This window comes from Alosa sapidissima, chromosome 1 (genome assembly GCF_018492685.1).
Source record: "Alosa sapidissima isolate fAloSap1 chromosome 1, fAloSap1.pri, whole genome shotgun sequence".
NCBI lineage: Eukaryota > Metazoa > Chordata > Actinopteri > Clupeiformes > Clupeidae > Alosa > Alosa sapidissima.
The window spans coordinates 38,968,749-38,995,167 of NC_055957.1; the positions used below are offsets into that span (position 1 = coordinate 38,968,749).

General features: G+C 44.1%; 1 protein-coding gene across 1 annotated transcript in view; it reads left to right on the top strand.

Annotated features, from left to right (window-relative positions):
- Positions 1-8,282: 8,282 nt before the first annotated feature.
- Positions 8,283-26,419, top strand: part of vegfc (vascular endothelial growth factor c) — a 35,514-nt gene continuing 17,377 nt past the window's right edge. The window contains exons 1-3 of the mRNA XM_042108843.1: positions 8,283-8,809; positions 22,821-23,037; positions 23,416-23,606. Of these exons, the coding sequence (XP_041964777.1) occupies positions 8,693-8,809; positions 22,821-23,037; positions 23,416-23,606 (525 nt within the window). The 5' untranslated portion in view covers positions 8,283-8,692. The remainder of the gene's footprint in view (positions 8,810-22,820; positions 23,038-23,415; positions 23,607-26,419) is intronic.

Consider the following 26,419-nt stretch of genomic DNA (forward strand, 5'->3'; position numbering starts at 1 on the left):
CCCCCAATGAGCCAGTAACTCATCCTGACTGGAAACGAAAACACTGGGACACAAAGTAAGTTGGGGAGAAGTAAAGGAACGGAGTGGAAGGCAGACATCTGTCCCTGAAGCTTCTGCAGGTCATACGTGACGCTGATGCTTGGAAGCTCCTACGGAAAAAACAACCCCTTCCCCACCACCTCCAGAATCATTGCTCATCATTCACAGGCTGAGTAGATGAGTGTGCCATGATGGCATTATGGCAACAATGTCTACTGTTACAGTTGTTGATGCCTGACGTGTATGGGACAGCAATGAAAGGATTTTAAATGAAATGTCTTTCCTCTTCAGCTCTGCCACCAGAGATTGGAGTCTGAAGGAATTTTCTCGTTACTTAACTGGGAGCCTTGAAAACACAGGGGTTTGTTTCTCCCAAGGGATTAGCCCGATAGAGCCACAGAACCTGGCAACCACTCCTGGGAAATGGCCTACATACCTCAGTTTCTTTCTCTTTCTCCCTCACTCTTTCCCTCTCTCTCCCTCTCTCTCTACCTCTCTCTCCCTCTCTATCGCCCCAGCCAATCTGATGGGGTCATTTGGCCCCATTCAGAGAGGTGCCGCGGACCCTTTTGAAGCGAGCGGGCCGATTTGTTGTGCAGAGCCACTGGCAGACAGGCAGCTTGTGACCACCACTCCAGGCCCTCGCCTCGCCTCACCTCACCTCGCCCAACATACTGGGCGCCCCATTAAAACGCCATCCACACTAATGAGCCATTGCCTCACTTTCAGCATAATCTTTAAACGATCCAGCGGGGTGTATGTAAAACGCATGCACGCACACACACACACACACACACACATCGCAAACGCCTGTGAGTGTGTGCATGTGTTTCCTCCTAAGTATAGGAAGGAGAGAAGGCAAGTGCACTCAATGTGATCTGATCCGCATCCAAGAACATCCCATCTCAGTGTGTTGTTCTTAAAGCACTTCCGAGAACCACTGCCCAGTCAGCAGAGGTTATGAATCATATTAAATGTAAACTTTTGGAAAGTATTATCTATTGCGTAAACATACGAGCCGCAATGGTTGTGAAAGTTATTTTTATGTCGTTCTTTAACTATTGAGCTTACCCCATGATCGTTTTATTACTGTGTTTCATAAAGGTGTCCACAGCTATAGGAAACTGCCAATCACATTCCCCGCTCTGAATTCCCCATGAGAGCCCCCACGTCTCCTGGAGGTGCTGTAATATTGCACAGCCACACAGGGGGGAAATAAAACAATAAAAGAAAGGCAAAAGAAAGAAAGGCATGTTATCTGGGTCCGTATTTCATTGACATTTTCTGTCTTGTGGTGTTCCCTTTTTTAACCATCCATTTGATTGTTTCCTTTGGCACTGCTATCTTTGATTCACATTATACTCAACTTGTTCTGTCACATTTTATGTTTCTTCATGCTTGTTGCTCAGTGTTGTGTTGGGTGAAGACATCTCTCTTGGAAGACAACTCTCACTCTCTCTTGGTATGAGTTCTTATTCAACCAAAAGTCATTCAAATCATATACAACTATCTCCAAAGTCACTGATTGATTTTGAGTAACAGCTCTCTCTCTCTGTTTATCTAAATTCAGTCAGAGCTGTATATACTGTATGCATGTATGTTATTTTCCTTTTCTAGAGAAGGCTGCGCAGAAATAAAATGCTAAGAGAAGGATGCACTCTCTGTGAGGGCATTATCTGATAAGTCAATGACCCCACAGCAGGCTCTCATAACAAGCATTTGACCCACCAAATACTGGCCTTCATCATGTGTCCTTCTGGGTGATTTAGAGAGGATACAGTGCTTTCATCACATTCTGACCTCACAGAAGAATAAATCTGTTATATGGCTCCACAAACCATGTGGGCCCAAATCATATACAACTATCTCCAAAGTCACTGATTGATTTTGAGTAACAGCTCTCTCTCTCTGTTCATCTAAATTCAGTCAGAGCTGTATATACTGTATGTATATATGTTATTTTCCTTTTCTAGAGAAGGCTGCGCAGGAATAAAATGCTAAGAGAAGGATGCACTCTCTGTGAGGGCATTATCTGATAAGTCAATGACCCCACAGCAGGCTCTTATAACAAGCATTTGACCCACCAAATACTGGCCTTCATCATGTGTCCTTCTGGGTGATTTAGAGAGGATACAGTGCTTTCATCACATTCTGACCTCACAGAAGAATAAATCTATAATATAGCTCCACAAACCATGTGGGCCCTCACTATAAATGATAAGTCATTCTCAAAACAGACACTGTGGTTCAGCTAAATGCAAGATAGAAGTTGGAGATAGGCTTAGCCTTCAGCAGCTGACGACTTGAACAAATAAATGGAGTGAGCTGAAAGCACTGGATGCACCATACACCACGTCAGGGGTGTTCGCTTACATGCGGAAAGTTTATCATGGTCAAAAGTACACTGCTATCTGTGAGTTGAAGAAAAACTGCAGGATAGTTTATAGCGCAACATATACCTTCATTAACAACCAATGACTGCGTTTACATGCACTTCAGTATCCCGGATATAAAGCTTATCCCGGTTTTGATCATATTCAGGGGGGATATGGTGTTTACATTAACACAGAGAAACCAGGTTATTAATATCCCTGTAATGTATAGTGTGATGAATACTAGTATCCTGGTTACCAACAAAAACGTTCTATCAGCACACCGTATCTCAGTTTCTAATGCAATCACACGTTTCTCTGTGCGAGTACTCCACCTGCCCAAATACAAACTGGGATACTTACCGGGATACTTACTGGGATACTTACAAACTGGGATACTTACAAACTGGGATACTTACCGATTATAATCAGTATACTGGAGGGCACGTAAACGCTGTCTATGATAGGGTGTTTGGAGATATACTGTGCACTACCTATACAGTGTATTAATAGGGGTAGATACACAACCGTTTGTTTTAACATGTACCCTGACCCAACTAAAGTCAATATTTCTGAAGTAATCAGGATATATTCATATTGCAGAAAATGTTTGAAATCAGTCTGTGGGTGTCTTAAGCCATCCTCTGTTTTCTTTGTCAGAAATTTCCCCAATACAGAACAGTGACCTTTATTTATCCACGGAGTCAGCCTGAGCATGTATCACCACTGTCAAGCACGAGTCAGCACACTCCTCTACCCTGACCTTGTCATGATTGGGAGCATGTTCTATAAACAACAGTGTGAAAAATGTCCTTTAAGCTTCCACTGGGTAATGGCCTTGTTAGGGCTTTTGATTGTCTGTAGCCCCAGGGCTGCAAGATGGGATGATATCCCTGAGTGGCTTTTCAGCCCACACATTCATCGTTCTAGATGACCTTTTGAAGCTTATGATTTATCACCACCAGCAGAATCATCTTCCATGGCTGCCTTATGAAATGTTGACCATGTTAAATGATCAACTTTAACTTTTTAAATTGTTTCCTTTATTCAGTATTAGTTGTGAAAATTAATAAAAAAAATGCAGTCTTGCATTGTAAGTCATTTAGGCCATTTTGAAGTTCAATAAAAAATAAGAGCACTTATTTTTTAAAAGCAAACAAGTGTTTTCACTACAAAGACTTCAATGCTATTACAATAAGTACATTGGAATACCAAGTTATTACACTGTAAACCTGTAGTTCTACTCCTACACTACGCATATTGATGGTTATGACAGAAACTGTACATATTTAGCTTGGCTATCAAAGCAAGGCTGATGTATGCTTTTTAATTGCAGTGTTTAGTGAATTAGGAGCCGTGCTAATCCCCATTCAGCGGCTCAAACGTAAACTTCCCGGCAGCACTTATTTCCATATGAATGTGAGAGGGCCAGGGGGGTAAGTGTGTATGTGGGTGGCAGAGATGGAGAAAAAGCTTTACATTTAAAATATGTTTTTAACCATGCTTGCCTTTGAATATGAATATTGTGTGTGTGTGTGTGTGTGTGTGTGTGTGTGTGTGTGTGTGTGTGTGTGTGTGTGCATGTGTCTGTGTGTATGTGTGTGTGCGTTTGTGCATGTATGTGTGTGTGTATTTATGTGTGTATGTATATATGTGTATGTGTGTGTGTGAGTGAGAGTAAGTGCATCTAGGTCCAGAGTCCGGGTCACATCAGCTGTGGCGGGCCTTTTAAAAGCCCCCTCGCTGGGAGTAATTTGCTGGGTAAATACGTCAAAGCAGCTCGGGTCAAACACCCCTAAAGGCTGTGACCCACTAACTGACTGTTTTGACGCCTTTGATGAAGTGGCATAGTGCACATCAAACACTGCCTTCGCCCTCGACCCCCACCTCATCCATTCATGCAGGCTCTCTAGCCCCTGAATAGAGGGGAGAGGGAGAGGAGGAGGGTGGACCCTCAGTAAAATGGCCGCGCTAACAAGCTGCTTGTTTACAAGCCATCCTCAATAAATTTTGACGACACCGAAATGCATGCAGACAGAATGTTTTGTAGTGAGGATCTTAAACTGAGTTTGTGTAGGAATGTAGGAGTATTCTCTTTGGAGTCACAAAAACCTTCTAGAATTAGACTAGAGTATAGAGTATCTGCAAAGGCTTGAGTGGATCAACAGGTGTCTTGGCAGTGTCTTATTAAAGACATGTCGTTAAATCCTCCACACACACACACACACACACACACACACACACACACACACACACACACACACGCACACGCACACACACGTGGAAGAAGTGTTTTTCTTTCTTTCTTTGATGATACATCACTAGCTACATATCAAGGAATGCATAAATATTGTGGTGTTTTTTTTTCACTTTGTTTTTAGAATGTGGTCTTTCTTGTGGTCATATTTCATGATGATAAAGAATTAAACGCATTGACCAAAGAAAGGACAAGTAAGTACAAGTACAATATGTGTACTTCTGTAAAATACTTACTATCTATCAACACAGTAAGCATGGTTTAGCAGTCCAACAGAATGGATTTAGTCCAATGTTAATGTGACAGGTAATTAATTGTTGTAGGTGTCAACATTGTTTCAAAAGAGGTTCTGTGGCCATCTTATCTTGCACTGCACATATTTCCCCCTCACAGACAACTCCTCTACACATCTACCCTAATTGCACTGGTCAGATAAGGCCGCAGTTTGTCTCAGACACAGCAATTTATAAACCAAGTCCGTCCCTTAGGCAAGCGCTAGGGGATTTCTCTATTAGTGACTACAACACGCATGAAAAAGTACAGATAGAAACTTGCACACATCCATCTTTAACTTTTACAGAAGACATCCAAAAGAATAAGGCCACTATTAGCCAATATTTACAGAATGTTGTAGTACTTGAGTGGAGAAGACTGTGAGCGAGAGAAGTTTTTGCTAAAAATATGAACACAAGGCCATCTGTCAGGTCTCTGAGACAGATCAACAGAGGATGTGCCAAAGAATGCTGGGAACGAGCGGGATTAGAGGCTGACCCCCTTCAACCTAATTCCCCCCAAGAAACCTCTTACCCCCCTGCACTCCAACACCACCCCCCCCCCCCCACCCATCCCTAATCGATCTCCACACTCTGAACGTGGACACTTTCTAAACCATGCAGGAGAGACACCAGTCACAAATTCCAGCTTTAACAGGGGCCAGTGCTTCCTAAAGCCCATGGAGCCGTCACCCAGGCCCCTCTTGGGCATTGTTTCCTCCGGTTCCACCAGGACACACTGGCTGTGTGGGAACCAGGTTGAGCACACATGGGCAGACAAGAAAGCCTTGACCTGGGCTCAAGCAACTCATATAAATGGGTGATTCAAGTTAAACAGCACATGAAAAAAGGCCTACAGAGCTGTGACCTGATGCTTCAGAAAACAACACGTCAACTGAAGAAAAATCTGAGAGGATTAAGACTATTTCATGGGTGACTGTCTGTCTGACTGAGTGATTTGGCCACTGTATAACTAAGCTGATGGATTTCTGGTGAACTCTTAAAAACGTGTTGTTCAATCAGTTAGACACAGACGATATGACTTTAATATGGGAAATATGGTTGAGTTAAGGTTAAATGCTACACTAAGAGGATTGTTTTGCTGTATCAAAACACAGGAGGAATGGCAAGACAGGGTGTACATTCTGTAAACAAATGTGACCACACTAATTAACTGAAAATCAGGGCAAAAGATTTCACATACAGAAAGGATAAAATAGTTCAAATTCCTATAACTTTACTGAAAAATAACAAATAATTAATTTCTGTGGTCATGTAAGTCACACTGAGATTACATCACTACTCACTACACTTTTTAATGGGTTTTGAAGCTCTGAGTCTCCTTACCACAGTTAACCTCTTCAGAGAAAAGAAAACAGGGACTGTCTGAAGGCTGCCAGTAGATGCCAGGCTGACGTCAACAAGCAATTTGAGATCAAAGTCAACATGGCATCCCTCGCGAGCAAAAACAAAATGAGCCCTCTCTTTGACAACCCCGGGCCTATCTGGAGGAAATGCAAGAGGCTCAGTTTATCAAAGTCACCAATGCTATCAAACATCTATAAGGCTTGTCAAAGAATGAGGAAGTTGGAAAAAAATATGAGGGAAAGATTGCTATAAACAGCAACACCAATAAACAACAATTGTAGTATCAACAGTGGGTGACATGTAGAGGTTATAAAAGGACATGCAGTTTGCAAGGCTATGAGTGAGAGATTGAAGATGAAGTCAGTAAAACATGTGGGGCAGAAGATAATACATGTTTAACAGTCTGGCTACAGTCCTGTGCATTCAGAAATTCTTCATTTCTTTAGCCGACCAAACATTGTTTGACATCCAAACGTAATGAGTTAGTCAACCAATTTACCCCCTCTCTGAAAACAGGCTTAGAAATACATTACTCCCCAAAGGGAAAATCAAAATTCAAAGCAGAACGCCAAATTGATGGCTTGTGGTTTATGTTTTCCATTTCATGACAAAGATTAAAAGTAAATAAAGGGAGTATCAAGTTTATGATCAGCGAATGGGTCAAAAGTTTTGCTTTAATACAAGACCCAGAAGAACTATGTTATGACCTTTCTTCCTGTGTTGGTAATGCGATTGAAAAACGTCAAAACAAAGACGACCCCTGTTAAAGCCAGAAACACCATATGAACTCTGACCCAGCAGTCAAGAGTAGCTGGAAACTATTCATGCGCAAAATGCTTAGAATAGCCCATCAAACTCCAAAACTCAGCCCTAGTACTTCAGTTTGCCAAACATATGACCGCTTATCAATTTCATCTGATTGAATTTTGAAGAACATTACAGAAAGATTTGTCTCACGCGGACTGTCACACGTCTATATTAATCTAGTGTCAAACCTCATCGTAATTCTTGGCCATGAGTGAAAGCATTATATTAGAGTATATTTGCAGACTTCGGATGAAGTCTCCAAGTTCAGGGAGCCAGAGAGATGGAAAGTTATTATCTGCTCAAGGGTTCAGTAAAGAGAGCTTCTCTCTAGCACTGCTTAGTCTGCTGGCATGGCACCTGAATAGACAGCAGCAGTGCCATGAAAAATCAATTAACAATTTTAGCAGCTTACTTCACACTAATTACCTCTTCACATCCTAAAAAACCCTGCTGAGTGACAGCAGTTGAGGGCGAGCCTTATGACTATTATGCCTCTTCTTCACACACATTAAGTCCAGTCTCAGCAGAATGATGGCAGGAAAAGGCCTCATAATGTGACTTGCATCCCTAAGCATTCCAAAAAGCCCTTGATGAACTTGAAGATTGAGGTTGCAGAGAGACCCCCTGTGGACGGGAGCTCTCCGAATGACTTATTTACCCCATTGATTTTCTGTTCAAAGACCTGTAGAACAATCTACACTTGTCATCAGAATGAACCATTCCAGTCAGAGTATTGAGCACATTACAGGTTTCATCTAAGTAAATCATGAAGACCAACTTCAGCTAGACATCATATCAGATTATCATGAAATATCTGATATAGATCGGTCCACTCCATGCATTGCCAAAGGCTACATTAAGAGGATAAAATATTGCATTGCCATGTAGGCAAAATGTGTGGGTTAAACATACTGTAGTCTAGTTAAGCTCTATTAAGATAGATAGATAGATAGATAGATAGATAGATAGATAGAGTAGATAAAAAAAATAATAATAGTGTAGGCCTATAAGTAAACGGTAAAATATTAACATTTAAACTCGACCAGTGTCTGTGCCGTGAGAGTGCATCTCACATCATCAGTGCAAAGCGCGCGCCCAATCCCCAGTCTACTTGTCATCTTAAGCGTACCACATTGTATAAATAGTAAGAAGCGGCAACTGTTTCAGAACAGACCGGGTTGGTGAAAAAACGAAGCGGAGGGGGAGGAGAACGAATCCAGTGACACCGTGAAATTGTATTAAACATGCCATTCCTCCCTCAGAGCACTTTCACGCTGTCTAAACTTCGTGCTCACTGGGTGTCTGGTGTTTCGGAAGTTGAAGCAAGCGAGCAGGCACCTGAAAAGGAAACGCGCTTACATACCATTAAGGAACAGGCATTTCATCAGCGAACATCATCACTCTCCCGAATGATTCTTCTGGCCATCTTCAGCCTGAAGTCTCAGATAAAGTGATGCCTGTTTTTATCTTTGGGAGAAAGGGCATTTGAGAAAGTGCAACGGAACAACAAGCCTTGACGAGGAAAGAGGAGACTATAAACAGACCGGCGTAGGTCCGGATTCTTAAATTTTCCTAAAATGCACTTGTTTGGATTATCTGTCTTGTTCGCGTATTCAACATTCCTATACACTAACCTTGCTATTGACACAAGTCAAGACGATTATGATTATGACCAGGATCAAGGAGATGTCACGGTACGTTTCTTTTTATATTGGCATATATTATAATTCTTGTAGCACAGAAAGTTATACGAAGCTAAAGGGTCTTTAACGTTATCAATTGTGCAATTGAACTAAAACCAGCTGTAGAATAATACTGCATTGTCAGAATACTCAGATGTCAGATGGTTCCAGAAATGTCTCAGTTCAAGACATTGCATATTTTCATCGTGAATTCATTTATCCCGTTTGGATTTGGATCAGAGGCAGGCTATAGGAGAGGATATGTAAAAGATAGCATCAGAATTAGTCATACAAGTAGGTGGACACAGGTGTCACTGGGTCAACAACAGTGTGTGTGTGAGAGAGAGAGAGAGAGAGAGAGAAAGAGAGAGGGTGAGTGTGTGTGAGGAAGAATGATCGAGTGTGTGTGTGTTCCCTGGTGGAGGCACTAGAGTATGAGGGAGGGAGATAAAGAGTAATCTGAAACACGTGGCTATTTGATCATGCAATACACTTAATTGGTGGGATTAACACTGCTACCAGGTCCTTTTAGAAGGCCTGTTGTAACCTCCTGGAAGGTCAGAAGAGATACAAAGCCCCCCCCCCCCTCACACACACACACACACACACACACACACACACACACACACACACACACACACACACAGAGAGAAAGAGAGACTCACACACACATGAAAATTATTTTGAAATCTAGCTAACTTTCAGGTTTAGACAACAATGCCTAGGTAAGCAATGAAACGTTAATGAAATGATCCCACATGCCATAAAGTTTAAAGCGATCCGGCAAACTGTTGATACATTTCCCAATTGTGTACTTTGTCTTCATTACACTCTGTTGAGCCAGTGGTTTAATCATGGACTTGGTCTAAAATTAGACTCACTTTTCATGTTTTCCTAGCTTTCTTAACCCCCCTGGAGTCTGAGTAGAATTCGATAGTAATTAAGATTAATTTGGTTGGAATTCAGGGAGTCAGAGCTAAAAAATGTCAAACAATAATACAACAAAAAAATCTCATAAATTCATAATTGCTTCTTTTCAGTCCCTCCGAGACACATTTATCTTATGATCACGATGGGCTCGTGAAGATTTGTGCAGTAATTGGTGCAGGGGCCCAAAACACATGTGGTTGTTAAGGGCTTCCTGTGCAGGACCATTGACTCTCTTCTAGAGGCTGGAGACCAACTCCCATAACTCATCTCATGTCACTCAGCGTCCGTCTCTGGCGCGCATTTCACTTGTCTCGCCTTAAGCGTCACGCTAGCCTTTGTCACTCCTCGCCTCCATGAAATCAAGTCCTCTCTCTTAAAAGATGTGCCGAAACGAAGCATCCTCTTTGAAAAGACCGCAATGAGGACAAGTTGAGCAAGTCCTGAGCACGCCTGGGATTGGATGGAGACAAGGAGAGTAAAAGAATGCCCCCCCCCTCCTCCATTACAAAGAAAGTAAAGAGAGAGTGTGTATGTGTGTATGAGAGAGAGAAAGAGAGGGAGGGAAAAGAGAGAGAAAGAGAGAGTCCCCATGGAATGATCTGTGTGATCAACAAGGCAGTAAATTGTAGTTAGCTCTCTGAGGTGTACAGTCCGACCTCAGCCCTGCTATGGCAGTCGCAGAGAGACCCCTGTGTGTGGGGTGGGTTCGTGCCTGTCACAGCCGTCTGGCCCGGACCTGAGACTTGTAATTAACACCAAAGTGTTGAGTGCTTTGTGGCTGGTTAGCTTCCAATGGCCTAGTAGGGTTAGGGAGAGAGCATGCCCGACTCCTGTCTGTGGTCGAGGCTCTGTTATCCCCCTATGTTTGCATTATGGTCGGCGTAGACACGGGCCAGACGCCGTGGTGACGGAGCGTGTCGCCATGGGATGTGCCTCATATCTGTCAGGCACCCTTAAACCACACCAGCTCAATAGAGCGGCGTCCTTATCTGGAGCCGATGCCATGATTGCCCCGAGTATCCTAACTAACTCAGGTCCTGCCTGAACCTCATGGGGCCTATTACTTCAGGTACATTTCCCATCACAGATGAAGCAGGAAGGAATGTTGCCTCTTGGTTAGCTGTTTGTTTTCTGTACTGATTTATCAGACCGAGAGGAGAGGAGGGGGTTGCATGAGTAGGGCTTCTCATCCGGTCCATCCCCCTCTATCTCAACACCACCCAGGTGAAGCCCAAGGAGAACATTCACATGTGGAATGGATTACCTGACATCTGCGTACCTTATCTCTGTCCAATTGAATAGCCCATCCACCTGCAAAAAGCCTTTCATCTGCCTAAGTGTGTGGACTTATCAGACAAGGTCCTATTTCACCACAGCTTGCCTCCCAGACAGGTCGACCAAGAGAGGAATGAGGAGGGGTGAGAGGTGGGGGAGGCTGGGGCTGGGGGTGGGCAATCGAATGAGCTGATGACATAAGCCAGGGGGTGTGCGCTGCTTTGGAGCCTGTGAGAGGTCGACAGTTCAGGCATCCACTGAGGAAAGAAACTGTTGCAACTGTGGTATTTCAAGAGCTATTACGTGAACAAACTGATATGTTACTTGCATTAGGAAACAACTAGAATTGCAAGTGTGTGGGTAGAGTGTAACAGAACATGCCCTTTTCATTTTTTTCACCAGGGCCTTACAGTTAGGACAGATTGGGTGGCCCTCATTATGTTCACACTACACAGTTTTTGTGTAGGGCTGTTATTTCAGCAACGCTGGAGATTAGAACATGGTAACGTTTTAATGCATACATTTAGGGGAAACAACTTACAACAGCATATTGCCCCTAACCCCCCCCCCCCCCCCGCTCCTGCACGCCATGTCTCTCCTCTCCCTCATGTGTCTGAATGAATGGTGAGTACCTCAAGCATGTGTGTTGTGTGTGTGGTGTGGTGTGTGTGTGTGTGTGTCAGTGTGTGTGTGTTGAGCGTGTTGAGCATGTGTGTGTGTGTGCATGTGCTAGTGAATAATATCTATTCCCTGTCCTTTGAGTGGTCTATGCATTGTGTGTAAACAAGCAGAGGACAGAGGAATGTGCCTCTGACAGTGTCCCAGCAGTGGGCCCGGGACAGCTGCAGAGTCTAGCTTCAGCACCAGGCCTCTCTCTCACACTCTGGCCAGCTCACTGCTCACACTGCCATCAGCAGGTGGTAGCGCACAGCAAAACACAAGCTCTCTCTCTCTCAGACACTCTCTCTCCATCCCTCTATCTCTCTGGCTGACTCTCCCTATCTCTCTTTCCCTCTCTCTCTCCTATCTCCCTGGCTGACTCTTCCTCTCTCTCTCTCTGTCTCCCTCTCTCCTATATCTCTGGCTGACACTCCCTCTCTACCTCTCTATCTCTCTCCCTCTCTCTCTCCCTCTCCCTCTCTCTCTCTCTCTCTCTCTCTCTCCCTATCTCTCTGTCTGTCTGTCTCTCTCAGTAAGTTAATAGGGCCATTAATCCCATGTAGTCCATTTTTTCTCTCAAAAAAAACTCTCCTGTAGGATTTCTCCTGCACTACTTTGTAAATGTCCTAATGCTTCCAGGAACGTGCTATAGTGAACACAGTGAACTCTCATAGTCTATTAGTGGGACTAATGGCTCTTGCTGGATACCTCATCACTGCTAGTTCTGGAAAATTTAGCCCACTTTTTGAGGCCACAGAGTTTCAAAGCTGAAGAAAGTAGCCATGTTTCGCCATATTCTGAAGGTGGCTGTGCAGATAAAATCGTCGGGTGCATGTCTGTCTGTCTGTTATTCCCTTATTCACGATCAAAGGTTTCCGGGGTAACTAAGCATGCATAACATAGATTTCACTAGGCTTTTGATAAGCTCTTAGACATGTTTATAGTTGTTGCAATGCATGACAGGGGGCATTTGCATTTCAAAGTCTTGTGGGCTTTTGAGTTCTGATGCCATGCATCACATTGGGTCCAATCCTATCAACATAACTTGGCAACACTGCCGCTCTGTAATCTGCTTCTTTCACCACATTCTCTTCATTGTCTTCCTGAAAGAAACAGAATCACATGCTATAGGTTATCTGCAAATAAGTGAACTTTTTATTTTGTATGGAGTAATGCACAAAAATAATGCACAAAAGACCTGCTGAAAAGATGCTTAGCAAACAGTGTACTGTGTACAGAAAGTGCATTATATAGTCTAGGTGTCTGAATGAACATTGCTGCATTTCCACTCTAGCTTCAATCTGACTCTTGACTCAGTCTCAAGTCTTTCCTTGATCTTCCCTCTGCTAAACATAACACACATGGTATGCTGAGGAGATGAGATAATGATAGGGAGAGGGAGAGTGAGAGAAAGAGAGAGAGAATGAATGACACAGAGAGAGAGAGAGATCAGTGTTTTCCTTAGTGATGCTGCTGGTTGAGTAGAGATAAGGCCTGAATGATTCATGCCCCATATGCAGATGATTCCATTTGTGGCATCGATCCATTTTGGGGTTTGTTGTTAGCGGGGAATAGTTCAGAGCAGAGGATCTCTGTGGAAGGATCTCAGAGGAAGTCTGATTCTGATTAATCACAGACCGCAGTGTAAAACCCTGTCTCCAACACTTTCGTTAGTCTACAACTGAGAAATTGTATCAATACAGGGATGAACAGCAGAGTGGATAGAACACCCCTAAGTGCCCACACACACACACATGCACACATGCACACACACACACACACACACACACACACACACACACACACATACACACACACACACACACACACACACACACCCTCCTGGAGTGTGCAAAGACACCCTTAGCTGCTGCCCAGAGAGGCTGGTGGGATGGCTGTTTGATTCGGATTTACCATCCTTGCATGTTTTCGCATGGGTCATTCTCAGTCAGCACATTTGGATCTGACATTAACTATTATTAAAATAATGTTTTATGGTAAAGTCCACATGTTCCTTCAAGGCTGTGGAAATGTGTTTTTCTGGTGGTTCTTGTGGTTTCTGGTGGCTATTTTTACAGATGATGGTGGGCCATCATCCTCACGGCTGCTAGACATGTTATGGACCTCTGCTAGAATAGTTGATCGGTGTGTGGTATGTGTGTGTGTGTGTGTGTGTGTGTGTGTGTATGAATAGCGGCTACGTAACACAAAATCCACTCCATCTACTCTGATGTATGTATGAATACCAACCTGCTCCCTTGATACTTTGTGGGTCCATGTCTGTTTAGGTAATACAAACGTATGGTGAGTTTTAGCATCTGGGAACAAGACACTCACAGGGCAATCTCAATCTTGCAGTAAACAATAAACTCAGCAGCTCCTTCTTATATTATCCTTATATTATCCTTCTTATATTACACTTATATCCTCCGTCTAGAAATTCTGAGGTGGGAATCCTCCTTTGTTGAAAATCAGTGTGTCATCCATGGCAATTTATCATCAATTTGATGCTAAGTATCTCCGCATTCTGTATTTGAAGATGAATGGCCCCAAAGCAGCAATGACAGGATTTCATGTCACACTAGTTTGCTACCTGTTCAGTATGCTGCCAGCAGCTTCAGAGAGGCGTGCAGCGCGAGTCACAGCCCAGTGAGTGTGCTATGCTACGTTAAGATCTGCAGATCCCTGTGGCCCTGTGGAGGTACGCCACTCCGGCCACTTTACAGCTCCAGAGCAACCCTACGCGGAGCCAGAGGCTGCAGCAGGCCTGGTTAATCATGCTGCAAACATGCCCTCTGTGCCTCAGAAAGCCACGGGTACCAGAAACAACAGAGAATCCTGCAAAGAGGTTTGGGGAGGAGGGGAATTAATATTCAAACTGTGCATTAGTGTCTCTGAGAAAAAGAAAAAAAAAAGCTGTCATAAACTCATGACACTAGTCATGAACTGTGTTTTTTTTCTCTGCTTCGTGCTTGTGGAAAGGAGCAGAATGAATCATGAAAGGCTGATTCAGTTTTTTGAAGACCTTGGCAATGACATCCCCAGTCACAATTGTGGAGACTCTTCTTTTTTGCAATATACTCGTGTTTACTGGGTAATGGATATAGCAGCCATAACAATGAATGGAAAAGCTATTTCCAGGAGCCTGGGTTTAGGCAGTGAGAGGAGAGGAGAGGAGAGGAGGCAAGGAAAGGGAGGAGGTGGAAGTGCCTGTGAAGGATCATGACAGGATGAGCTGTAATGCAATGCTAACATCCACGGGGAGGCCGCTGGAGCCTGCCTCCATGCAAGACGTCTCAATCGTCACCGGACAGGGGTGGACAGTCGCTATCACAGTGTGATGGATGACAGTGACTCCTCTGACGCCAGTACAAAGCGAGCTAGAGAGAAGGAGAGAGTGAAATTAACTGACCCTAGAGAGTTGAGGTGTAGTTCAGGGGCAAAATGCACTGCTCTCTCTCTCTCTCTCTCTCTCTTGCTCACACATTTTCTCTCCCTCTCTCTCACACTTTCTCTCTCACCCCCCCCCCCCCCCCCATCTCACTGTTGATGGCAGTTCTTTTAAGGTCAGGGTCTTAGGGTCAGCCTGCAGGCTCTCACATTTCAGATCGATGGGAGCCCTGGTGGCACGTTGCCTCCTCTGTCTCCCATGTCTGAGACCCCCCCCCCCCTCCCTCTTCTCCAGTCCCAGACAGACCCCCATGGAGCAGCTGTGTGCCTCCTCCTCCTCACCCAGAGGCCTCGCGTCTCAGCCATCGTACTGTAAGACAGTTAAATATGCTGTGGGCTGGTCTGCTGGGACAGATATTTAAAGATGAAAGGGACGCCCGGAGCACATGCTGGGCTGGACGGGTCCCCATATTTGTGCTGAAACAGTGTGGTGCACTCTGCTCGAACCGAGGCTCCCCCCGTCTCCTCCTCATCTCAGCAAGACATTTTCCATCTTGTTCTGCTGACTTGCCTGATGTCTTCAGAACAGGGATCTGAGCACTAAACGACTATGGCTCTCTCATGACAGGCACCTATAGGCTTTCGAGCAGGAAGGTTTCCTTCTGTGAAAAACCACGGCAACCACTCAGACTCCTCTTCCTGGTGCCTTTGAACTAAAGCGGGTATTTCCTACCATCCTCTGAAGAAGCAAAAAAATAATCCCCCTTTTATTTAATGTATCTGCAAAAACGATTGTGAGGCAAAACGGAAAGAACGGATGGAGTAAACAGAGAGATACGTCTGGCTGTGGAAGGGAGGGATAGAGAGGGATTAAGGCGGAGAGGTTTCCAATATGGCATGGTCCGCAGTGGCAGAGGCAGAGTGATTTCCAGCGTGTGGTGGTTTTGACTTCTGTTTCCTCTTTCCTCTGTTTCAGCTGGTCCTCATTCAGTCTCGTTGGTTTTAGAAAACAAAGCTGATTGGTCTTGACTGGCCTTTTTAGCTCAGGACTCCACGTGTCGGGGTTGCAGGTTGCGCTGACATCACTGGAATTCTAGCTTATTTTTATGACTCACAAGGTGACGGCAGTGATGCTTGGCCTGTTTTTGTTTGGTGCTACGCTGTAAGAAAGTGGAAAAATCCACTAGCTTGACCGAGAGCAAGTTATAGTTGAACAGAAACCGCGATTTTGCCATATGACAATCCAATGCAATGTGTCACTGCACATTTCAGTATTATCAGGTTGACATACATACATGACTTATGGCTCAGGGGTACGAAAACGGAATTGGGATTCCCATGGGAGAGGGATGAGGAATCGGTCCATTGCTGTTTAAGAGCATCTGGAATGCAAGTGATGCAGACGATGGTGATGGCTCTGTGCCCTTATCACGACATGTCTCCTTCCTGTGTGTCAGAGGAAGTGAGAACAGCCACCTCAGTCTGAGGTTTACTGGCCCCTGCTGTCACTGGAATGAGCCCATGACGTGGACACCAATGCAAGCCTTGCGTTTTCTCTGTGAGATGTGTTTTCAGCATTTCTCAAATGAGACCATTTGGAATAGTTTGCCCTGTCTTTGTTTCAGAGGAGAGCTCCCAGGCAGCATTTGGCGGGTTAGCTTCAACCAATTAGAATCCAGGATGGCCAACACCTTTTAAAAAAAAATGGCATTCCACTTTTGGCCACATTTTCACAATGCTAATTACTGGTAGGTGGAATGCTGCTGGTGGACACAAAGATGTGTTCTTGAGAAAACGCCCCTAAATCTCATGCATCTCAGAAAAAAACATAGATTTTGAAGTGAGACACTGCCTTGTTCACACTGTGCACCTCACCATTTAGAAGTTATAATTTAAAGCAATGCAATGTAATTATTTTATTTTAAGACGTTTCAGTGCTTCACTGAGAATTAAGTCTTTGACTTTGCTGATGTGTGCCTGAAACACCTGGTATTGCACTGTATAACATTGTTGTTTTTTTAGACCAATTGGGTACCCCCATAGTGCTAAATGGTACCCAGTAAATAAAAAAATAGACGGAAAAGGGGAATTCCTACACTGTGTTGCTTTAGATAAATGTTGTTACTTTTTTATCATGCTACTACTTAGTACTTATTTGTAAGTTAAAGCAACATTTTATATCAATGGGAAAAACACAAAAAAATTTGTTTGCAAAATGTACGTGTGTTAGCCTGACGAGCCAGACCCACAATAAAATGTAGCGTCTGGGCACTCACCGTTCGCAGTACTCAGTCCGAGGGGCGGGATAATCGGTTGTCTTTCAAATTCCCTCTGCACGCAATAGGACAGCGCTAGTTTTCAAGTAGCAGGGAATTCAAGCCAAACAGTTGCAACTCTGCCATCAATCATTATGTTAAGCCCGCCTAACGACTCTATACACGATTTGATTGGCCTGATAGAAGTTTAATTTTTCGAGCTCACAAGCCAACGGAGAGTTGCTAGACTAGCCCTGGCAGCAAATGTAATTTGCTAGGGTGCGTCTAGATTTCTAGGCTACGCAAGTGTAACAATTTTGTGATAAAAAGTGTTGTGTGGGTTGTGTAGGGAGTGTGGGTGTCTCATGGATTTCACTCACGTAACAGAGAACTCGCTGTTTTAAGTCAAAGTCAGATCAGCCAATCTAGTTCGCCAATTACATTTAACATATTCCAGAGCACTGTAATATATCCTGTCTGTATTTACACCATATGTCTGCTCAGGTCTTTAACTGTGCACCTGGTCGCTTAACATGTTAACATTGGATCTTAATATTTTTCCAACTTGTGGTAGGTGGTAATTCTTGTCTGGTACACTTGCCATGAAGCCCAGGGGCCCACTTGGGCCTGTGGCTGATGAATTCATCCTGAGTGTCACCAGTGATAGAGGAGTGAGCATTTCCTGTGTTACACAGCTGCTGTCATTTCTTTCCTCCCTGAGTCATTGTCCTGTTAGACCATGATAGGTCTTCCAGAGAACATACTTATGGACAGATAGGGCATTTATAATGGTTTTTGTATTTCCCGAAATGGTACTCTGTAGCTGTATTTGGTCACTAATGCATCCGGTTTGCTTGATGGTCAGGACCTGGGTTTAATGATATCATAGGCCGCTGTCATGTCATCAGAAAGTCAGCTATGACTCACTCACATCCAGATGTCATGCACCAGTTGTGTATTGGAGAAAAAAACTGTTTATGTCTCTTCAAAATATTTATGAGATGTTTGCATTGTTTCTCTATGTGCTGTGTCTGTCGTGGAGAAACCCTGATGATAATCATTTTTAGTGGGTGATGAGTGTGTTTGACTTTGTCTTTGTCCTCTCAGGTGCAGGTCCTTCAACTTGTTAGGTCTATAGTTGTTTGGAAAAATAAAACAATGCTGTTCATGTTTTCAGGGTTATTCAACCATGGACCATATGGCACCATAATAAGCTCAATTTAATGCCATAAGTTAATCAGTAAAAATAACACATTGTGTTGAAAATACAATGAGATCTGAGACTATGTAATGTCTGATTGCACAAGCCACATACACAGATGTAGAAACCAAGGTACACATGTAAAACAGGCGTCTATGCGTGCACACACACACACACACACACACACAGAGAGAGAGAGAGAGAGAGAGAGAGACACACACACACGCACACCAGACACCCCATTGTTTCTGGTGGGAAACCGACTGGTTATCTCAGGAACCACTGTAAACAAAGTCATGGAAGAGGCCCAACACAATAGGCGCATACAGTTTCTCTCCCTCTCTGTATAGTTTGAGTTTCCTGCACGAAATAGAGGGGAGTGCATGTGGGAAGCAATGCCCGCTTCCTACAATGATCGGATTCCTCCCCTTAATGTGAGTCTTTGTTGAGAACAGTTTTCTTGGAAGCCAGAGATTTCCATGTCAATCCCACACAACACCCCAAATAAATACAGCACTATGCTTGGGAACATTTTTCCCCCAGAAAGTGATTGGTTCAATAGTTTAAGGCACTCTGTACTGTGCCATGCCATAAAAGGCAGGATTCGTCTCAGGGCATCAACATGAAGTGAGGGTGATAGTGGAGTTGACGTTCAGAAAGAAGCTAAGCTGGTCACAGCAAGCACATCTATATTTGAGACCCCCGTCCCCAGTCTTTTGGGAAACATGTGTCTGTGCAGTGACATGTAGCATTTGGTTGATGTGACTGGCATGGGATTGGTTTTCGCGCCAGATGAAAGAATCTGCTGAGGTGAAAACCAGCCTGACCTTCTCAAAGTATGTGATTGCCGTTGTGTTTAGCAGAGTGCCAGATCGCTGTTCTCATTCCTCTCTGGGGATTGTCTGTTGGTGAACGACGGATTACTACTAATTCACTGTTCTATGTATTTCCTCTTGAGACCCACAGTGAAGCACTCTATATGTTTTTACCCCTGGCCTGATGGCATATTTAATACTTTTCATAAAAAGAAGATTTTTACTCCTTAATGTTTTTTTTCTTTAAATCTGTGTGGGTTTTAGAATTTAGTTTTACATTTTCTACGATCTGACTCTAACGTTTTCTGACCTCTGTTTTCCATTTACTAACTCTTGATGTATGACAAGCAGTAAGTTACACAAAAATCATCCTTCGTGCTGCATGCAGGGCAAGTGTCTCTTTGCAATGTGTGCCATTTGCAGCTCACATTGAAGAGTACGGTCGATGTGGTGACAGTAAGAAAAATGCAATTGCCTGTCGTTTGCTGGTTAAACAACCTAACAAGGGACATTTTCAGTGACTCTTATTCTTGTGGTTTGTCTCACTCCCATTGTTCAGTGATGTTCAGTGGGCCAAGCACTGTTTTGTCATTGGAGTGGGCAATCGAAGTGAAAGGAGTCAGCCCAGAGGTCGTGTTTGAAGATCACTGCACTAGACCATTCACAGGGGTCACATGTAATTGCAGTGATTTACGGCCTCGGAGAAACCTGACACTACTCTTTAACCACGGTGTCAAGGACTATGTCACAGTCTCACAGACAATAAATATACATGGTTAGCTGTGCTGAAGTTGGATATTGAGAGTCAATGCTGAATATGTTGAATTGGATACCCTTTAGCACATGATTCATAAAATAATACAATAACTCCTTCTTCTTTGAACAAAGCGTAGATGTGATCACTGTACTTCATCAATGTTTACTCATACTTTACAAGCACATTTATTAAAAAAAATAAAAAAGTGGACATGGTACTACTTCTTTATTATTGTATCACTGTTTACTGCAAGAGAAAGGTGTCTTGCGCGCGGCTAAAGAGGAATACTGTCAGATAGCCTTTTAGGTCAGTTGGTTCAAGTGTGGATTGACTTTTTGTGCTGCCTTGGCTCGAAATGAAAATAAGGTTCAAGCACTGCAGCTCCTAGTATTCCTCATAAACAAAGACTCAACCATGTGTAACTTCTCAGAGGAGCTGGCTTTTGATGTTGCTGTAAGCAACAGATTGCCGGTTCCAGACTCCTACACAAAGCCAAGGGCTTTATCAATGTATGTTCATTTAGTGTTTGTGTCTTTAGGCCATGGTTTGAACAAGCATTTCCAAACAATTCTGATATATCATGAATAAACACAGTGGTCCAAGCAGCAGGAGATTATCCCATAGGGGTGGTAATAGTAGAGTATTCATCTCTCTGTGGTCTTCACCGGTCAAGAATAATAAAAAGTGATGAACCGCTCTGATAAAGATTGTTTCACCAAGACCTCTCTGGGAGGTATGTTATAATTTCTCTCTCCTTTTCTACATCTTTCTAACCTCCTTGTGGATTTTTCGACACCTAAGAGACAAATTAGGAGAGGAGCCCTTTTTATCGTAGGGGGGGATCAGTCACAGAGGTAACTGGGCATGCTTCCTGGAATGTTCCACAGCAGTATCGCCTTCCACCGCTGACTCCTGGCTGATCGCACTCAGCACTCGTGTTTTCACACTTTATTTATTCCTATCCCCAAGAGATGCTGTGTGTGTGTGTGCGTGTGTGTGTGTGTGTGTGTGTGTGTGTGTGTTTGTGTCTGTGTGTGTGTGTGTGTGTATGTGTGTGTGTGTGTGTTTGTGTGCATGTATCCTCAAGAGATGTTATGTGTGCGTGTTTGTGTGTGTGTGTGTGTGTGTGCGTGTGTGTGTGTGCGTGTGTATCCATCCCCAAGAGATTGTGTGTGTGTGTGTGTGTGTGTGTGTGTGTGTGTGTGTGTGTAAATGTTTGTGAATGTGTGTGAGTGAGCGGTTGAGTGAGAGTTCATGCATTAGCAATGCTTCAGACAGTTCTCCATGTTAGCTCCTTGGCTGGGACCCATGACCTCCTCCTTGGCTCTCTGAGTAAAGCAGAACTGTCTGAGCGAGTGTGAGAGAGAGAGGGGGTGGGGGGGGTGGTCGTCCAGCACAGAGTATTTGGCTACAGTAGCCTCTGCCGCACTCTGTTCTGTACTCATCAGGGATTAGACAATGGCACCAGCATGGAATGGAACATTATGGCTGTTTAGGTGTAAACACATCACAGACGCATCGTGATGTGGGTGGAAGGTGGTCGAACCTAATGACTCTGGAGGAGTACCGTAGTTTGAGTTCCTAGAAACCGGTTTTGTTGACTACACTGATTCCTACTCCCTTTTTCCACTACTCACCCTTACGAAAATGAACCATGGTTTTACTATGACAAAGTAACCATGATAATCATGGTTCATCACTATAGTTTGACCATGTTTTTTTATTTTCATGGGTAACCATGATAATCACCTTAACTGTGTCCTCCTCCTAACTGGGCCTGCTGTGTGTGTCTGTGTGTGTGTGTCTGTATGTGTGTGTGTCTGAGTGTAGATGTCTGTGTGTGAGAATGTTGTCTTTCTGCACCTGCTATTCCCACACAAAGTTACAAAATTGTCACCTTAACAAGGGTTAAACCCTAACATTACCATGATCATTAACCATGGTTTTCCTTAGAAGATATAATCCATGTTTTTCTTTAGAAGGTATAAACCATGGTTTTACCTAAACCGATTTCATTGACTGAAAAACGGTTACCATGTTAAAATCATAATAGTACCACAGTCACCATGAAGTGCGATAAGGGGACCATGGTGGTACCAAGAAGAACTGTGCATAAACCATAGTAGTACTATGGTTAGGAGCATGGTGATCATCAGCACGGTACATGGTTACTGCATTAAAACCATAGGAAACCATTGTGAATTTTCGTAAGGTAGTTACTCTTTTTCACATTACTTTATTATGTAAATGCTCTGGCAATTTACAATTGGCAGGTATAAGAGCCAAGTTGCTGACAGGAAAATGTACAGTATAACCTTTCTTCATGTCTTTAACACAACTCAGCACTACACTATGTATTAATTTAAACACACATATTATGACAGACGAGATCATGTCTATGAAATACATCTGTCACACCAAATACTCTCTGGCACAAAGTACATCTCTCTAAAATTGATATGCCTTGTGTGCTGCTTTGTTTCATGTTTAAAGTCCATCCTTCAAAGTAGCCTGGTTAGGTCAGTTCAGGTTCCCCCTAATGAAACCCTAGGTGATGGTTTATTACCTAATGACAGCCTGTGTGGCTGGTTGTAAGTATGCCAAACTGGGGTGGGGGGGGGGTTAGGGTTTGGGTGGAGGGCTCCATAAGACATTTGGCATTAGCAAGCATAGAGCCCTCATCTAGGCTGGGTACCTGGCCGTTCGCTGATGTCTCACAAGCTGTTTCCTGTCTCCGCAGGATTACCCAGAGCCTGACATGGAGGTGAGGTTACGGTCTGTGTCCAGCGTGGATGAGCTCATGCGGATTGTTTATCCGAGCTACTGGAGCATGCTCAAGTGCCGCTCCAAACGCGGCGCTGCTCGCTACCCACTCAAGGACCACGTCTCCGCGGAGACACGCTCGGAAGAGCCACTCACGTTTGCGGCAGCTTACTTCAACTTTGACATTCTCAAAAGTGAGTAACCATCCATCTTTGTTTGCCTACTGCCTCATTTGTCACATTAAGGATGAGGCTAGTTTAATGTTTAGAGGAGACCCTGGCCCCTTGTTGTAATTTGTTGCCTTAATGTGGATACATGAGATGGACATGTATTTGGACAAAATCTTCAAGTCGTCTCCAAAAAGACTTAGATAGTTTAAATTCATGTCAGCACGTTAAACAAAATGATGTATCACAATATTTATCCAAACTGCTGAAAATATGTCTAAGACTCAGGGAAAAATGTGCAAGTCAGGACATTTGCTGTTTAAATATAGTGTTTGCCCTTTGATTCTTGCCATTTTAATGCATCTTCTATCTTCCTGTCTGATTTCTCAACATGCGCCCATACAGGTATTGAGACAGAGTGGAGAAAGACCCTGTGCATGCCACGCGAAGTTTGTTTAGATGTGGGGAAAGAGTTTGGGGCGGCTACAAACACCTTCTATAAACCCCCCTGCGTGTCTGTCTACAGATGTGGTGGCTGCTGCAACAGTGAGGAGCACCAATGCATGAACATCAGCACCTCCTACATCAGCAAGACAGTGAGTCTCACACTGGACCACACGCACACCACACACACACACACACACACACACACACACACACACACACACACACACACACACACACACCAGACACGCCATTTACCAAAATACACACTCACACCATACACCCCATACACACACACACACACATGCATGCATGAACACACATATGTATGTGTGTGTGTGTGTTATTTCATGTGTGTAGGTGTGTGTGTGTGTGTGTGTGTGTGTGTGTGTGTGTGTGTGTGTGTGTGTGTGTGTGTGTGTGTGTGTGTGTTTATCTTCATATATGGAATGAACACAAAGACAGATCTCATGCACCATATGCCATCTATGAGTAGATATATGTGGTAAGTGGAAGTGTGCAAACAGACATATGTGGCCCTGTGTTGCTCTCCCTGCCGTATTGATTGCCGTGGTAGTCTTCACAGCAGGCCAGTCAAGCCCTGCATGTGTGTTTATCGAAGGAGTTCACCCAGAGTTCTATTGATTTACAGGGTCGTGCACACACTCGGTGGCGGGCCTGTGTGGCGAGGTCAAATATCTGAGTTATTACCCACCAGGCATCTCCTAATTGGCGTCCCTCTTTTGGGTGGGCTGACCCCAGGAGGCCATCATGCCCCCCCCCCCCTCCCCCCGGTGCTCTCTGGATGATTTAGAGCACGGCACCCCTCCCTCCAGTGCAGGGTCCCCACAGGAAGTGCTCCCCTGGCCAAGGTCTTGCCATTGACATTGTTGGTTTTTGTCTAAGCCAGGGCCGGATTTACCGAAATCTCCTCCTGCCCGTGCAAAGGTTGCCTTGCGTGTGTGAGCAGCACAACAATAGGGAAATGTGGTGCTGGTTTTGCATATAGAAGTCCTATGTCTAACATTCCTAAATAATTCAATACAAAATATTGCCCAACTCAACTCACTAGAATTCTGTGTCAGCCTGTGTTGTTTTACTGTAAAATGTACTTTTTCTAAGGGGCATAGCAGACCAAAAGCTCTGTTTTCTATTTACTTGAGCCATAAAATAAATATACATCATAAAGTAAACACACAGAAAGCACAGATGCCCTGTGAGATATCACTCATACACTCTAGCGAAAAGTTTCTGCTCAAGACTTCATTTGCATTGATAAAACATATGGACTACATCAGTTCTATTTTTCAAAATGGCCCTTTTTTAGTGGATGAGGTCACTAGTATTGTGAGACCAGTTTCCAAGGACAAAAGCACAAACCCATTCTCTAAGCCCAACAGGATAAGATCTCTCCTGATACAATAGATGCCAGTGTCTGCAGCTTTAGCCCAGAAGACTCTGACAGGCATGAAGTTAATCTTCTTTTTGGTCACTTGGTTCCCCCCATTTCTCTCACAAATACACACACACACACACACACACACACACACACACACACACACACACACACACACACACACACACACACACACATACACATGCACCACACACACACACACACACACACACACACACACACACACACACACACACACACACAGGCACACACATGACTGCGATTGTTCAACATCCTCAAATGTGTGTGATAAAACACCATTTGTCCCGCACCTTTCTGAAAGTTGGGTTGTATTCCTGTGCTCTGCTGATCTCAGCAGTCACCTGTATTGTAACTTAACTCATATGTGCTGGCCCATAAATCACGTTACCTGTCCAAGCCTTTCCCCCCTGTTTTTGGAGTGTGTTAGAGCAGCCTCAGATCCGCTGTACTAGTCCAGTTTTATGAGCGTCCTGAGTCCAGTCTCAGCAGGGGGATGCGCGGGCCCAGCAGTAAATGTCCCCATAAGGTTCATTTTTACAGCACTGTCCACAGCCCCTTCAACACACTCAACTTACAGGGTGAATCTGAGAGGGCATGGCCCATCAGGACAAAAGCACTGAAACAACGCATGCTCCTTACAAGTCAAAACAAACACAAATAAACACATAAACAGCACCACAGGGTGGCTCAGTGACCTCCTCCAGGCCAGTGTGAAATATGTAACCTATTGTACACCATTGTACAATTCAGATTTCTTGTCATGTACCCAGACACCTCCCTACACAGGTCTTTGATGGCGTGAGTTTTCTGTTTGCTTTTCTATTGTTCTTGATTAGCCGTAGGTGTAAACTAGCGGTCAGCTGATGGCGGCTACTGTGCTGTCCGGCGGTAGCGAGCCGGTCTGATGGAAGCCATGTCTTTTCATGTGTGCAGCGGCGGTGAACAAGAGGGTGTTGCCTGTAGATGGATGTGTGATTAGCCTTTTGTGACGCACCTTGTGCGTAAATGTTGCCTGTTGGCAGAGAGGAAGATAGAGAGAAAGAGAGGGAGAGAGAGGCTGAGAGGGAAAGACAGAGAGTGTGTGTGAGAGAGAGAGAGGCAGTGAGAGAGAGCGAGAGAGAGAGAGAGAAATGGCCAGGAAAACTCCACCACTTCCCCTCCCCCGCCCAAAGGGAAGAATGGATTCTGGATGTGGAATTGTGGAATTAGAATGCCAGATCTTTCTCTTTAAGAGTCCTCGGATTCTTAACCTTGGACACGCGTGCATGCACACTCAAACACACGCCAAGTCACCAGTGTATGCCTCGATCCACACACACACAAATGCATGCGCATGCACACACACACACACACACACACACACACACACACACACACACACACACACACACACACACACACACAGAGACAAATTCCCAATGAGATGAAGGAGTTCTGACTTTGGGAATTGGAGTGAGATGGCGTGTGCCAGGGGCGTGTTTGGGGCTAAATATTAAATCCAAACCTAAAAGGGACTGCAAAGCTGTG